Below are 15,939 nucleotides of genomic sequence, written 5' to 3'. Positions count from 1 at the left end.
CGCTCCCTGCATTCCTCCAGAAGGTACAAGAAAGGCAGATGTGGGAGGAGTTTCTCATTCTTTCTCTGAACGTGTGGATTGTGGAAATGTCTGGGAGAGGAAAAACAGGCGGTAAAGTTCGGGCCAAGGCCAAGTCTCGCTCCTCCCGGGCCGGACTGCAGTTCCCTGTGGGCCGTGTTCACAGGCTCCTGCGAAAGGGGAACTACGCTGAGCGTGTGGGTGCCGGAGCCCCGGTCTACATGGCTGCTGTGCTCGAGTATCTGACCGCTGAAATCCTGGAGCTGGCCGGCAACGCGGCCCGCGACAACAAGAAGACCCGCATCATCCCCAGACACCTGCAGCTGGCCATCCGCAACGACGAGGAGCTCAACAAGCTGCTGGGAAAGGTGACCATCGCTCAGGGCGGAGTGCTGCCTAATATCCAGGCTGTGCTGCTGCCCAAGAAAACCGCCAGTGCGCCCAAGGGCAAGTAAAGCGGACAGCATTTAATCTAATAAACCAAAGGCTCTTTTCAGAGCCACCCACAGTATCTGTGAAAGGGCTGCTTTCTGTTCTATGGATCACAATTGTCCCTGATCTAATTTAATACAAAACAGACGGAAGCTGAACGTGAGACCGCTAGTCATTGAACATGTTGGGACAGCCGTATCTGAACCGGATAAGAGCCGAGTATAAAGGAATGAGCGGTTGATGGGCTCACTGTCTTTTAGAGGGGCAATAATTCCATAGGGAGAAATATATACATTCTGAACACATTGATACATACGGACTTTTTACCCATTTTAAATTTGCGTAGAGGATGGAATTCCAGCTCATGGTTAATGTAAAATATTACAAATAGTTTCCAACCTAACCCCGCATTAAGAACTGGGTTAAAGGTAAGATACAGATTGCAGGCAGCTCTGGAATCTATCCTGGTATGTGCAGTGGGATTAATTCACTATCAGATCTCCCACTTATAGTTCGCGACCCACACTGGGCGGGTGTAGTCGGTACACTGGGAATCTGACTCGCATTGAAACCTGGATCAAAGCCACACCGTCAGATATTCACCGCCTGTACTGCATAAAGCCCCAGTTGTAGTAACACAAGACGTGCACGATGTGTACACATGACAGTTTGCCTAGAGCCGGTCGCAGCTCTTTCCTTTGCTGATTTGGTGGCTCTGAAAAGAGCCGTTGTTGCACTTGATGCGAAAGCTTGGAGCCCGGGCAGGGGAAGTCTAGGCACGCTCCCCGCGGATGCGGCGGGCCAGCTGGATGTCTTTGGGCATGATGGTGACTCGCTTGGCGTGGATGGCGCACAGATTGGTGTCCTCAAAGAGCCCCACCAGGTAAGCCTCGCTGGCCTCCTGCAGAGCCATGACGGCCGAGCTCTGGAAGCGCAGGTCAGTCTTGAAGTCCTGAGCGATCTCCCGCACCAGGCGCTGGAAGGGCAGCTTGCGAATCAGCAGTTCGGTGGATTTCTGGTAGCGGCGGATCTCCCTCAGAGCCACGGTGCCGGGTCTGTAGCGATGAGGCTTCTTCACTCCGCCCGTGGCCGGAGCGCTCTTCCGGGCTGCTTTGGTCGCCAGCTGTTTGCGAGGAGCTTTCCCTCCGGTCGATTTGCGCGCTGTCTGCTTGGTCCTGGCCATCTTCTGAACGGATCTCAACACAATCTGGGACACACGGACTGGGAATGGTCCTTTTAAAGTGTCTATCAGGGCCCGCCCCTGGACTGTGATTGGTCATAACCCGACCGCCAATCATGTTTCAACCAATCACCGAGAGCGAAAGGAAAGGGCGGGGATTACTGGGCCATGATTGACTGAAATGAAACTGACAAGTTCGTCAATTTCAAACAGCCCGCCAATTTCAGAGTCTCAACAAACAGAAATTAAAGAAACTCTAATTTCCCGCCAGCAATTTAAGAATCCGGCTCTTTATAACCTCGATGGTGCCCCATTATAAATCACCAATCCCATTCTCTTTAACATTCCGGTTTGAATTCTGTCCCATTCCCTGATGGGTCTGTAGCGGGCGGGAATAATTACCCGGTCACTGCATCCTGTAAATACAAAGTCTCGCATCCATCCGACCAGTGCCGTCCCGTTTCACCGATTCTCACACAAAGCTCACAACATGACAGGATTATCTGTGAGGGGAGACTGTAATGTCGGTTAAAGGAGACTGTGTATCCACGCCCGCTTATTGTGACCGGGACACCCGGAGTTTCTGATCTCATATTAAACTATTGTTCTAAAATATTTAATAGTTCCCATATTCCTACAGCGACTACAATGCAAAAGTACTTCATTGGCTTTGAGAAGTCCGATGGCCGTGTAAGGCACAATATATATCCATGTGTTTCTTTCCTTTAATTAAATAGCTGAAATAATTTCCCAACCAAACCGTCCACACTGCAATCCCCAGGTCACTGCTCTCTCTGTGAGGCGGTGGGTGGCTCTTAAAAGAGCCTTTGTGTTGTGCTGGGTGGAAAGGGTGGAGTTGTTCAGCCGCCGAATCCATAGAGAGTGCGGCCCTGCCGTTTGAGAGCGTACACCACATCCATGGCAGTGACCGTCTTGCGCTTGGCGTGCTCGGTGTAGGTGACGGCGTCCCTGATGACATTCTCCAGGAAAACCTTCAGCACCCCGCGTGTCTCCTCGTAGATGAGGCCCGAGATCCGCTTAACACCGCCACGGCGAGCCAGGCGGCGGATGGCGGGTTTGGTGATGCCCTGGATGTTATCACGGAGCACTTTACGGTGCCGCTTGGCTCCGCCTTTGCCCAGTCCTTTGCCTCCTTTTCCTCGTCCAGACATGATGATTCTTCACTCAAACTGTCGCTGAATGAGGAACCAACTCCTCCTGGCTCCTTTTTTATAGAGCCGGCCCCGACCTGACTGAGAAAGCGCAAAGTGAGAGAGGCGGGAAGGGCAGGAGACAGTGAGAAATTAAACAGAGAGCGCGGCAGGGGAGGAGACAGAATCAAGATTGAGAGACAGAGCAGAGCGCCGCCTCTGATCTTCCAGCTCCACCTCCAGCTTTCTGCAACCGCCAATTTCAAATTGTTTTCTCCACAATACAACCGATACACAGCGCTCCGCACAAACCCTTACAGACTCGGAATTCATATTCAAGGCTTCCAGGGACCAGAAGCTGTTAAATAAGGTCCCGGTACAATTCACAATCAGGAATATTCCCGCCTATATAGTCCGTTCCCTGTCAATCTCAGACCTTATTCCATCTCCTCTCACATACCGGTTCAGCACTTTGGAAACACCTTATTCCAGCTGATTTGGAGAATCTGGTGTTTGGGGGTTGAGTTGTGAGGCGGGGTATCGCCGCCAGTCCCATCGTCTCACAGAGACTCTTCCCCCTGAATCTGTGAAATGACTGACCAGGAACTGAGACTGGAGCCGGACTCAAACCCCAGTTACAGTGAGGCCCGGGCCGGACATCCCATTCTCTGTGTTTTATTGTAGGCACTGGGGGAGGGGTGTGTGCAGACACTGGGGGAGGGGCAGGTACAGACACTGGGGGAGGGGTGGGTGCAGACACTGAGGGAGGGGTGGGTGCAGGCACTGGGGGAGGGGTGGGTGCAGGCACTGGGGGAGGGGCGGGTGCAGACACTGGGGGAGGGGTGGATGCAGACACTGGGGGAGGGGTGGGTGCAGACACTGGGGGAGGGATGGGTGCAGGCACTGGGGGAGGGGTGGGTGCAGGCACTGGGGGAGGGGCTGGTGCAGACACTGGGGGAGGGTGGGTGCAGACACTGAGGGGGGCGGGGTTGGGTGCAGCCAATGGCAACGAGTCACGAGGGATCCCGGGGTCATTTTCAATGATTTCTATCTGGAATCTGAGTTCGGGACAGGGATTATTTGATTCCGGGATCAGCTCTTTTCTGAGAGGCGTGGGTGGCTCTGAGAAGAGCCTTTGGGTTTAAATGTTTAGAAGTTGCCTTTTTATTTACTTTTTGGGTGCTGCTTTCTTGGCCTTTGCTGATTTGGGCGTGGCCTTGACCCTCGGGTTCTCCACCTTTTTGGTCGCCTTCACTTTCTTGGGACTCTTGGGCTTCTTCACCGCCGCCTTCTTCCCAGCCGGCCCTTTCACTGTCTTTTTTGCTGTTGGTGCCTTCTTGGTGCTCGTTTTCTTAGCTGCTGCTTTCTTTACTGGAGATTTCTTGGCTGCTGGTTTCTTCACCTTCTTTCCCACTTTCTCCTGGGGATCTGTATTAGCGATTTTGAAGGAGCCCGAGGCGCCCGTGCCCTTGATCTGCTTCAGGGAGCCATTCATCACATTCTTCTTAATACTGAATCTGATCTGGGACCCGCGCTTCTCCACATCCACGCTTTTGGCCGCCAGAGCCTTCTTTATCGTGGCCAGGGACATTCCTCTGCGATCCTTGCCATCGGCCACAACCTTGAGGATGTTGGTCGCCCAGAGACAGACAGATACAGTATCAGTTTTACACTTTGTATCAGTGTCTCCATAATACGCTCAGTAACAGTGTTACACCTTCACGTATTGCACCAGAGAGAGAAACAGAGACATTATCCGTCTTGCACTTCCAACAGTGTTTCCACATCATGCTCAATCACATTATCCCGCCTTCACAACCAGTACAAGAGAGAGCGGATAGCAACAGAGAGGCAGAGAGAGGGGAGAGGTGTGAGCGAGAGACAGGAGAGTGCGAGGTAGGGTGGTGAGACACAGAAAGACATGCACAGTATCAGTTCCAGACTGACCTGTGAAGTCCCGTTTTATTCTGGAGAGACAGAAGATGAAGTCTCCTCTCTCACTATATTGTACCAGAGACAGACACATTATGAATCCCACACTGCAGGACAGTGTCAGAGAGTTAGAGAAACAGTGTCCCACATTTATCACTTGCTTGGCTGTGATCAGAGCAGGAGTAGGCCATTTGATCCCTCAAGCATGCTCTGCCATTCAATAAAATCATAGCTGATCTGATCATGGACTCAGCTCCACTTCCCTGCCCGCTCCGCATAACCGTTTTGTTATATCTGTATACTTGTATTTACTCTGTACAGCCACCAGAGGGCTCATCCCCTGGAGACCCAAGGATCCCATAATTCTTTGGGAGCACAGGTATTTAAGGAGGCTTCCCAGGTTGGAGAGGCACTCTGGAGACCTGCAATCAAAGACAAAGGTCACACTTTACTTTGAGCTCACAGTGTTCAGTCTGACTCTTTCTCCACACACAACACCTTTACTCCATTATCGCTCAAAAATCTGACGATCTCCGCCTTAAATATATTCTATGACCCAGGCACCACAGCTCTCTGGCGCAGATAATTCCATAGATTTACAACCCTCTGAGAGAAGAAATTCCTCCTCTTCCCAGTTTTAAATGGGCAGCCCCTAATTCTAAGATTATGTCCCCAAGTTTTAGTTGCCCCTATGAGTGGAAATATCCTCTCTGTATCCACCTTGTCAAGTCCCCTCATTATCTTATAAGTTTCAATAAGATCACCTCTCATTCTTCTGAACTCCAATGTTTTTAGGCCCAATCTACTCAAACCTATCCTCATAAGTCAATCGCCTCATCTTCGGAATCAACTGAGTGAACCTTCTCTGAACAGACTCCAATGCAAGTATATCCTTCCTTTAATACGGAGACCAAAACTGTACACAGTACTCCAGATGTGGCCTCACCAATACCCTGTACAGTAGTAGCAGGACTTCTCTGTTTTTATACTCTATCCCCCTTGCAATAAAGGCCAACATTCCATTTGCCTTCCTGATTACTTGCTGTACCTGCATGCAAATGTTTTGTGTTTCATGCACACGGATCCCCAGATCGCTTTGTACTGCTGCACTTTGCAATTTTTCTTTAATTAAATTATAATTTGCTTTTCTATTATTTCTGCCAAAGTGGATAACCTCACATTTTCCCACATTATACTCCATCTGGAAGTGGACCTGAGTCATGATCACCTATTAGCCATGATCACACTAAATGGCGGACCAGGCTCGAGGGACTATATGGCCTACTCCTGCTCCTATTTCTTATGTTCTTATGGGCCACATTTATGCCCACTCACTTAGCCTGTCTATATTCCTTTGCAGATTTTTTGTGTCTTCCTCACAATTTGCTTTCCCACCCATCTTTGTATCACCGGCGAACTTAGCTAAATTAAACTCGATCCCGTCATCCAGGTCATTAATATTGATTGTAAATAGTTGAGTACCCAGCACCAATCCCTGCGACACCCCACTAGTTACTGTTTGCCAACCGGAAAATGACCCATTTATCTCGACTCTCTGTTTTCTGTTCATTAGTCAATCCTCTATCCAAGCATATATTATTCCCAATCCCATGAGCTTTTATCTTGTGCAGTAACCTCTTATGTGGCACTTTATCGAATGCCTTCTGAAAATCCAAATACACCACATCCACTGGTTCCCCCTTATCCACCCATGCTCGTTCCATCCTCAAAGAACTCCAGCAAATTTGTCAAACATGATTTCCCTTTCATAAAACCATGCTGACTCTGCTTGATTGAATCATGCTTTTCCAAATGTCCTGCTACTGCTTCCTTAATAATGGACTCCAGCATTTTCCCAATGATAGATGTTAGGTTAACTGGGTGATAGTTTCCTGCTTTTTGTCTGCCTCCTTTTTTAAATAAGGGTGTTACATTTGCGGTTTTCCAATCTGCTGGGACCACCCCAGAATCCCGGGAATTTTGGTAGATTACAAACAATGCATCCACTATCTCTACAGCCACATTTCATAATACCACAGGATGTAAGCCATCAATTTCAGATGACTTGTCCGTCTTTCGTCCCATTATTTCACCGAGTACTACTTCATTTGTGATAGTGATTGTAATAAGTTCCTCCCAACATACAACCTCTTGATTATCCACTTCGATATTACTCTCAGTGACCGAGTGTTTGACTCTAATCGAAACATAGAAACATAGAAAATAGATGCAGGAGTATGCCATTCGGCCCCTCCAGCCTGCACCGCCATTCACTGAGTTCATGGCTGAACATGCAACTTCAGTACCCCATTCCTGCTTTCTCGCAATACCCCTTGATCCCCCTAGTAGTAAGGACTTCATCTAACTCCTTTTTGAATATATTTAGTGAATTGGCCTCAACAACTTTCTGTGGTAGAGAATTCCACAGGTTCACCACTCTCTGGGTGAAGAAGTTTCTCTAACTAAACTAATCTCAAACTATTTCTGTCAGATATTAACTCCTGCGCGGTCTCAGCAAAAACTCCCACTCCCTCGTCCCTCCGAAGTTTTTGCAGGATTGCTTTGTGAAGACAGCTGAATGGGGAGAAATTGCAACATGCTGCGGTGCAGAGGGACGTGGGGGTCCTTGTGCATGGAACTCTTTTTGGGAGCAAACAAAAAACATTAAACCGTGCCCCCCCGATCTGGGGGAAACACCAACCATTTACAAGGCGCTTTTTTTTTCCTTTTTTTTCCTCCAAGTGCCCCCTATAAAAGGAGAGGGGCACACTAAAAGCACCGGCAATTAAAACAAATTAACTTAAAAACATAAAATCAAATTAAAATTTGGTTGCCGGGCATGATGATGTACTCCAGTCCCTCCGGTGCCCACCTCTCGCGGAAGGCCGCGAGCGTACCGGTGCACACTGCGTGCTCCATCTCCAAGGACACCCTGGACCGGATGTATGCGCGGAAGAGAGGCAGGCAGTCTGGCTGAACGACCCCCTCGACTGCCCGCTGCCTGGACCGGCTGATGGCACCCTTGGCCATGCCCAGGAGCAGTCCTACGAGGAGGCCCTCGGACCTACCCACTCCCCTCCGCACAGGGTGCCCGAAGATCAGGAGTGTGGGACTGAAGTGCAGCCAGAATTTCAGGAGCAGCCCCTTTAAATAACAAAACAGGGGCTTCAACCTCGTGCACTTAATAAAAACATGGAACACGGACTCTTCCAGACCGCAGAAATTGCAGGTGGCCTGGGAGCCCGTGAACCGGCTTAAAAATTTATTGCACGGCACTGCTTCGTGCGCCACCCTCCAGGCCAAGTCCCCGATAAATAGTGGGAGGACCCCTGCATAGAGTGCCCTCCATCGGGGACCCCCGCCTCCTCCGGACGGCAGGATGGTACGCCATGGCGTGTCCGGACGGCAGGCGAGGATGGCAAAGTTGAGAGTGTGCAGGAGCAGCCCATACAGGAAACCACTCCGCGCGGAACTGAAAGGCAGGGTGGCTCAAGTTGTGAGGCGCCGGCCCCCAAGGGAGGTTCCGGGGTTTGGCGCCGATGAGGAATTCCGTCCGGACGGGGGTCAGTTCGGACGGGATCTCCCCACGTGCTTGAGCCTCCTTGATGCACCTAATGGAGTCAGGGCCCAGAGCTCTTTTTAGCGACTTGATGGCATCGGCCGCGTGGCGGACGTTGGCAGAATTTAGGCGCCGCACCAGCATGTCTGGCGCCATCCAGCCCGCTCCTCTGCCATCGAGCAGGTCCCTGACCCTGGTCACCTCACCAGCCACAGCCCTCTCATCCAACCGCCACAAAAAACCTCGGTCATGCAGGTACGGATTCCCGAGCCGGTGGAGAGCTGTGCTTGGTGGAGACTTTGTTCCAGATCCTGATGAGTTCCTTGTAAAAGACAGGCAGCTCCCGGAGGGCGGTCCTGATGCCCCCCACACTCACAAACAGGAGCTGCGTGTCGTAGTTGAGGCCGTGCTGCTGGCGGAAGAAATACGTCGCCAGAGCATGCCACCTAGGAGGGGGCTCAACGTAAAGGTATCTCTGCAGGGTCTGAAGACGGAAAGTCGCGAGCTGGGTGCTGACGCACACCAACGACTGACCGCCCTCCCCAAGCGGGAGACTCAAGACCGCGGCAGAGACCCAGTGCTTCCTGTTGTTCCAGAAGAAGTCCACCAGCTTCTTCTGTATCTTGGCGACAATTGCAGGGGGAGTGGTCAAAGTGACCAGCCGGTACCACAACATGGCGGCCACCAGCTGGTTTATGACTAGCGCTCGACCCCTGTAGGACAGCACTCGGAGCAGTCCTGTCCAGCGCCCTTGGCGAGCGGCGACCTTGGCCTCCAGCTCCTGCCAGTTCGCCGGCCAGGCTTCCTCGTCGGGGCTAAAGTAGACTCCCAGATAGAGGAGATGGGTCGTGCTCCAGGCAAAAGGCCTGAGCTCCTCCGGCAGGGAGTCCACCTGCCACTGACCCACCAGGAGTCCGGAACATTTTTCCCAGTTGTTTCTGGTGGAGGATGCGGCCGAGTAAATCTCCTGGCACTCACGCATCCTCCGCAGGTCAGCGAGATCCTCTACCATGAGGAGCACGTCATCGGCGTAAGCCGAGAGGACGACCTCCACGCCCGGCCCTTGCAGAGCCAGTCCCGTCAACCTCGTCCGCAGGAGGCGCAGGAAAGTCTCCACGCAGACGGCATATAACTGGCCGGACATGGGGCATCCCTGGCGCACCCCTCTCCCAAAGCGAAGGGGCGCCATCAAGGACCCGTTAACCTTAATCAGACACTCCACGGTGGCGTACAAAAGTCGGATCCGGGCGACGAAATGCGTCCCTACCCCGAAAGTGCGCAGAGTTCCGAGCAGATAGTCGTGATCCACCCTGTCAAACGCCTTCTCTTGGTCAAGGGATAGGAAGGCGACCGACAGACTAGCCTCCTGTGAGTAATGGATGAGGTCCCGGACCAGATGGATGTTATCGTGGATTGTCCGGCCCGGGACCGTGTAGGACTGGTCGGGGTGGATCATGTGGTCCAGCACGGCGCCAAGGCAAGCAGACATCACCCTGGCGAAGATTTTGTAGTCCGTGTTGAGGAGGGAGACCGGGTGCCAGTTCTTAAGGAGGTGGAGATCGCCCTTCTTAGGCAGCAGGACGATGACTGCCCTGCGCCAAGAGAGGGGCATCTCCCCGGTCGCCAGACTTTCCCCCAGGACCCGCGTGTAGTCGCCACCCAGGACGTCCCAGAACGCCCTGTGGAACTCCACGGTCAGCCCGTCCAGCCCCGGGGTTTTTCCCCCCGAGTGCCGGTCGAGGTCGCCGGTCAGCTCCGCCAGGCTTAGTGGAGCTTCCAGATTTTCGGCACCCTCCGGGCTGACCTTCGGCAGGTCCTCCAACAAAACTCTATGCGCGTCCTCGCTGGACGGCTCCGGAGAGAACAGGGCCCCGTAATATTCACGGGCCCTGTTGTTGACGCCCTCCGGATCCGAGACGAGAGAGCCGTCATCGGCCAGCAGCGTCAAGAGCTGCTTACGGACACCCTGTCTTTTTTCCAGCGAGTAGAAGAAGGGGGAGCCGCGGTCCAGATCCCGCAGGAACCGGATCCGCGACCTCACGAACACACCTCGGGACCCGACGAGCTGCAGGTCCTTCAGCGCGGCCTTCTTCGCTTCGTACACCGTCCGCAGAGCCGGGTCCCCGACGACTTGACCGAGACAGGACTCCAGGTCGAGCACCTCTTTTCCTAGGCGCCCGACCCTGGCCGCCCGCCTCTTGGTCGACCCCCTCGCGTACTCTTGACAGAAGATGCAGACGTGAGCCTTGCCCACGTCCCACCATAGCCTCAAGGAGGGGAAGCCCCCCTGCTTCCTTCTCCAGTCGGCCCAGAAACGACGGAACGAGTCCTGGAACCGCACGTCCTCCAGCAGCTGGTTGTTAAAATGCCAGTACGCGGACCCCGTCCTCGCGCGGTGCGAAGCGAGCTCCGCCCACACCGGCCTCACGGAGGACGCCGGGACGCAGGAAACGTATGCCCGAGACACGTAAAGGCGGTCGACTCTGGACCATCCTACTCCAGGCCTCACCCAAGTAAAGGCGCTGGAGTCGGGATGGAGATTTCGCCAGACGTCCACCAAGTCGAAGGACCCGACCAGGTCACTCAACTTCTCCATCGCCGTCATGCTCTGCGGGGCACCGGAGCGGTCCCTCGCCTCGAGGGTGCAGTTAAAATCCCCCCCGAGGACAATGCAGTCGCCGACGTCAACGGAGCCAAGAAGAGCGGACACCTCTTCGAAGAAGCGCGTTTGCTGCGGGCTGGGCTGAGGGGCGTACATGTTCACGAGATGGAGCGGCACATCCCCCAGGCGAACCATTACGTGCAGCAAGCGGCATGGCATGGGCTCCTCGACCCCCAAGATCTCCGGCTGAAAATGCGGGGCCAGCAAGATGGCCACCCCACTAGAAGTGGCGGTGAGGTGGCTCATGCGGACCTCTCTTTGCCATTCCAGGAGCCACGTGGCTTCGTCTCCCGGAACGGTGTGGGTTTCTTGCAGGAAACACGCCACATATTTCCCCTCCCGCAGGAGCGAAAAATTGTTAAATCTACAGCGTGCCTCTCTGCTGCCGTTGATGTTGAGGCTGGCTATGGTTATCTTCATGACAAGAGCATAGTGCAACCTCTACATAACCTATTGTGGGGGGGGGGGGAGTGGAGTCGTTTGTAGACCTCCACTCCTTCAGCAGCCCAGCGAGGAACTTTTTGAGCCGGCGCAGCTCAAGGCCTTGCGCCTTTGATAAGGGCCCGCCCGCGGCCATGGTTTTAGCGGCGACGCGGACGGAAGCGATGAGCAGCCCCGGCTCGGACCATCTTTCCCGGGCCAGATGGGTTCGGTTGCGGCGACCCTGGCTCTGGACCAAAAAGTCCCGGAGTTCCTCTACGGGAATGAGGGGGGACTCAGCGGCGGGCACGAGGAGATCCACCGCCTCACTGGCGATGGACTCGAGATCTTCATCCGCGTCCTCTACCGAGTCCCCGTCCCCCTCCGGGAGGTCACCGCTAGCAGCCGGCCTGTCGACCGCACGAGGTACGGCAAATGGCCCGGCCGCTCCATCCGGCCCTGGCTCTGCCCCGATCCCACCCCCAGGATCGTCGACAGAGGAGTCCCCACTGGGCTCTTTTAAAATTGGTGCTGGGTCAGGAAGCGACAGCGGAAGGGGTTCCTTCTCCGCCCCAGGAGCCGGGGAAGGCGGAGAGACCTGGTCAAAGTAATGTTCCAGGTCCACCAAGTACCCCAGCTCCAAAGTAGGGGGCGAGGGTTGTTGTTCTTCCCCCTCCCCGCCGCCACCCCCCCGGCCCAGCGTGTACAGAATCTTTAAAATTATTCATAATTTCAGTTTCTGCCGGGTCGAGCGACTCCCGGGGGAAGTTGTTTAATAGCTGGGCGGGCTCAGATTCGGCCTTTTCGGCCCCGCCCGCCTCAGTCCCCGGGACACTCGTCCCGGAGGCAATGCATTCCTCCGCTGGCCCCACGCCCCCCACGACAGGCAGATCTTCCATGCCATCCCCGGGAGGCAGAGGCTGGGCAGCCTCGACTGTCTCACCCTCCCCGGGGACAGATTCCTCCTGCCTACGGCGCAGTTTGGGGGCGCTGGTGGGGGACGCGGGACACGCGGCGGGCACCGACTCCTCCACGGAGGGATGTTGTTCCCCCTCCGCCTCATTGGAACGACGCCTCCTTTTGTTCCTGGGGGGGCGCGGAGGCAGGGAGACCTCCATGTCTGCCGAGGCCTCACGCTCCACCCCCCCTTTTTCTTTTCTTGCCCGCGCCCGAGCCCCTCTGTGATACTGGTCAAGGGCTCGGGCACGGGCTCAGGGCACCCCGCACTCGCCGGTGACGGGGTTGGGCCGAGCGCGGTAAACAGATTGTCTTGCGCACCGAGGGGACCCGCCTCTAGATGTTTCGTCTTCTTGCGCACCATCTTTCCGGTCGGATGCTCTCCCTCCCCCCCACCAGAGGCCGTGAAAACAAAGGCCCCCGACGATGCCCGCGCACCTACGGCTCCCGGCACGTGGATGCAACTAGGGGGAGGGGTGGCGGCGGCGCCTTCGGTGGTTTGCCGGCTTTAGAGGCGGGGCAGTTCATGCGAACGTGCCCCAACTCCCTGCAGGCATGGCACCGCACGCCTTCCGACGTCCAGAAGATGCGATAGGCAGTCCCCTCGTGCACCACATTAAAATTGCCCTCTGTTGTCTCCTCCCGCACCAGCCGGACAAAGAGCTGGCGGCGGAAGGAGAACACATGGCGCAGGCTGTTCTCCCTGAGGCCGAGCGGTATGGGGTTGATCCCCGACCTTACCTCCCCCAGTTGGTGTAGGTGAGGGAGGAGGAGCTCAGCGGGAACAAAGGGCGGGACGTTCGATAGAATGACCCTCTGCGCGGTGGCCTCGAGAGGGTCCACCGGCAGGAACGCCCCGCCCACCGTGAGCCCCTTTTCAATGGCCAGGGACACCGCTCGCTCCGACCCCAGGAAGAACATGGCCTTTCCAGACATCTTGGAGGCTGCGACAATGGCCGAGTGGTCGACTACCCCAGCCATCGCCTGCACGCACTCCTCAATGCTCATTGTGGGGTGAGTGTAGCTCTTGACCCCGTGTTTCTTGGTTATAAGTCTGAATGGTGGCAGGGCAGCAGGAGGCGCAGGAGACGCCATGGATGTGGACGCCGCCTGCGCATAAGTCTTAGCTGGCCCTGCCACCGGTGTGGATGGGGTCGCCATCACGGGGTCCCTTTAAAGGCTACACCCACCCCAAAGTCACAGGCCTTAATGGTCTTAAATTGGCCTCGTTTGAATGTATGAGCAGAGGAGCTCTGAAAGAGGCACACCTCTCCCCTAGTTGGCAATTGGGGAGGGGCCTTGCTCCCTCTGCTCAGTTGTCTTAATTGTTTTTTTTTAAAGAAATTAGGAGGAAAGGGCTCTCAGAGAGAGAGGGGAGAGACAGAGAAAGGGGCTGGGAAAGAGGGAAGCTGCGAGGGCAGGTCTCCCCTCACAGCGATGGGTGGGTGCACTCCCCAGATGTCAAACAAAACAGTCTTTGGGGTGGTCTTCGGGTGGGGGAGAAGATGTCTTCGCCTGGGGCAGCTGGAGCCACACAGGTACACACTTCCAACGATGTTAATTAGGGTGATTGAGTTTCTTCAGCCTGGTAGCTCCAGCTATCCCAGGCTAGGCAATGGGGGAGGGGTGCTTCAGTGGTGTGTGGGCCTAGCTGTAGTCAAGACCCCCACACACACTTCCACACACACACACACCCCCCGCGATGTTCCGGCCCTCGATTGGTCTTCTTTCCTCCCCCCACCGATACAACAAAGTCTTTTTGGGGAATGCACCAAAACACACCCACCTTTGGCTGAAGAAGTCTTTCCCTCCTTCCACACTGGTAAGTTGTTCTTTATTCCCCCTCTCTCCAACTCTTTGTAGAATTAATCAAGTTGTTGCAGTCTTCTGCTCTCCTCCTCTCACTCTGGATGAATGGTAATGAAGCCCCTTTCTTCCTCCTCTTCCTGGGCTGGTCTCAGGGCTCTCAAAGGCCTCCCAGACAGGAGCAAAAGCAGCAGCTCCTTCTCTCACTGCTCACGGCTCCAACTCATTAGGCCACGCCTCCAAAGCTCCATCATTGGTCCTTGTGCATGAAACTCTTTTTGGGTAAAATATTAATTCTGAAAGAACAGTGAACCCCAGGTGGTTTGAACACGCAACCTTCTGATCTGAAGTCAGACGCGTTACCATTGCGCCATGAGGCTTACACTCAGAATGATTAGTTGTGCAACATGAACAACTCTGAGGGGGCATCTGGAAAGGTTAGTTTGCAGGTGCAGCAGGTAATCAGGAAGGCGAATGGAATTCTGGCCTTCATTGTGAGAGGGATGGAGTACAAAAGCAGGGAGGTCCTGTTGCAACTGTATAGGGTATTGGTGAGGCCGCACCTGGAGTACTGCGTGCAGTTTTGGTCACCTTACTTAAGGAAAGATATACTAGCCTTGGAGAGAGTACAGAGACGATTCACTAGGCTGATTCTGGAGATGAGGGGGTTACCTTATGATGATAGATTGAGTAGACTGGGTCTTTACTCGTTGGAGTTCAGAAGGATGAGGGGTGATCTTATAGAAACATTTAAAATAATGAAAGGGATAGACAAGATAGAGGCGGAGGTGTTGTTTCCACTGGTCAGGGAGACTAGAACTAGGGGGCACAGCCTCGAAATACGGGGGAGTCAATTTAAAACCGAGTTGAGAAGGAATTTCTTCTCCCAGAGGGTTGTGAATCTGTGGAAATCTCTGCCAAAGGAAGCAGTTGAGACTAACTCATTGAATGTATTCAAATCACAGATAGATAGATTTTTAACCAATAAGGGAATTAAGGGTTATGGGGAGCGGGCGGGTAAGTGGAGCTGATTCCACGGCCAGATCAGCCATGATCTTTTTGAATGGCGGAGCAGGCTCGAGGGGCAAGATGGCCCACTCATGTTCCTAATTCTTATGTTCTTATGTTATGTAAACACCCTGCACGGAATGATCCCAAATTGAGCATCTCCATGGGACAAGGCTCCCAGCTTTAATCATTCTCTGTCCTTTCCCCCCAGGCCCAGTTCCTTTGTTCAGATTCTGATAAAAGTAAATTGGGAAAAGTGCACTTTGATTTTTACAGACTGAATTATTGCAGAGAGCTGCGCATGCGCGGCTCAGTCCCACCCCCTGTGTCGAGTCCCAGTGAGCAGAAGAGCGCATGCGCCCTCCCCTCCCCCAGTCCTGCCTGTGATCACCATTCACTCAGTGAGCGGAAGAAGATGGTTTCAAACAGCCGGAAATGGAGAGCCCGCGGCCCCGGGGTAAGGCAGCGACCAGCAGCCTCCTTACAGCAGCGCTGCGCTTTGGGAGCGTGTCCGCAGATGGGCTCAGAGACCCGCACTGAGTCCGGGGGGAGTTCAGGGGCTGTGTGTAAGGGGCGGAGTGGAGCAAGAACCAGTGTCAGTGCGTGGTGTGAGTGGGGGGAGGGAGAGGCCATTCTCGGGCTGTGTGTGGACAGTGTGTGTCCAGGGGGAAGGGAGACAGAATGGGCAGAATCTGCTGTTTACAATCTTTGCTGCTTTCTCTCTCCTAACCAGGAGTGAACGTTCCTGGTTTAGTTCCGTCGGGGGCTGTTTGTTTGTCAGAGGCAGAGTGGAGCAGGAACTAGTTCCGGAACA

The 15,939-nt window shown here is 54.3% G+C and overlaps 2 protein-coding genes and 1 long non-coding RNA gene across 4 annotated transcripts in view; all 3 read right to left on the bottom strand.

The window, feature by feature from the left end:
- Positions 1-15,939, bottom strand: part of LOC139248294 (uncharacterized) — a 214,279-nt gene that overhangs the window by 83,740 nt on the left and 114,600 nt on the right. The window lies entirely within an intron of this gene.
- On the bottom strand, positions 1,223-1,633 carry LOC139248150 (histone H3). The gene has a single exon (XM_070871896.1). The coding sequence runs from the start codon at positions 1,631-1,633 to the stop codon at positions 1,223-1,225; it is 411 nt and encodes a 136-aa protein (XP_070727997.1).
- On the bottom strand, positions 2,491-2,802 carry LOC139248196 (histone H4). Its single transcript, XM_070871935.1, has one exon. It carries the CDS (start codon positions 2,800-2,802, stop codon positions 2,491-2,493), a length of 312 nt encoding a protein of 103 aa, XP_070728036.1.

Source organism: Pristiophorus japonicus, unplaced genomic scaffold (assembly GCF_044704955.1).
Source record: "Pristiophorus japonicus isolate sPriJap1 unplaced genomic scaffold, sPriJap1.hap1 HAP1_SCAFFOLD_29, whole genome shotgun sequence".
NCBI lineage: Eukaryota > Metazoa > Chordata > Chondrichthyes > Pristiophoridae > Pristiophorus > Pristiophorus japonicus.
The sequence above is the reverse complement of the archived record's forward strand: the minus strand, read 5'-3'. Positions and strand labels throughout refer to the sequence as shown.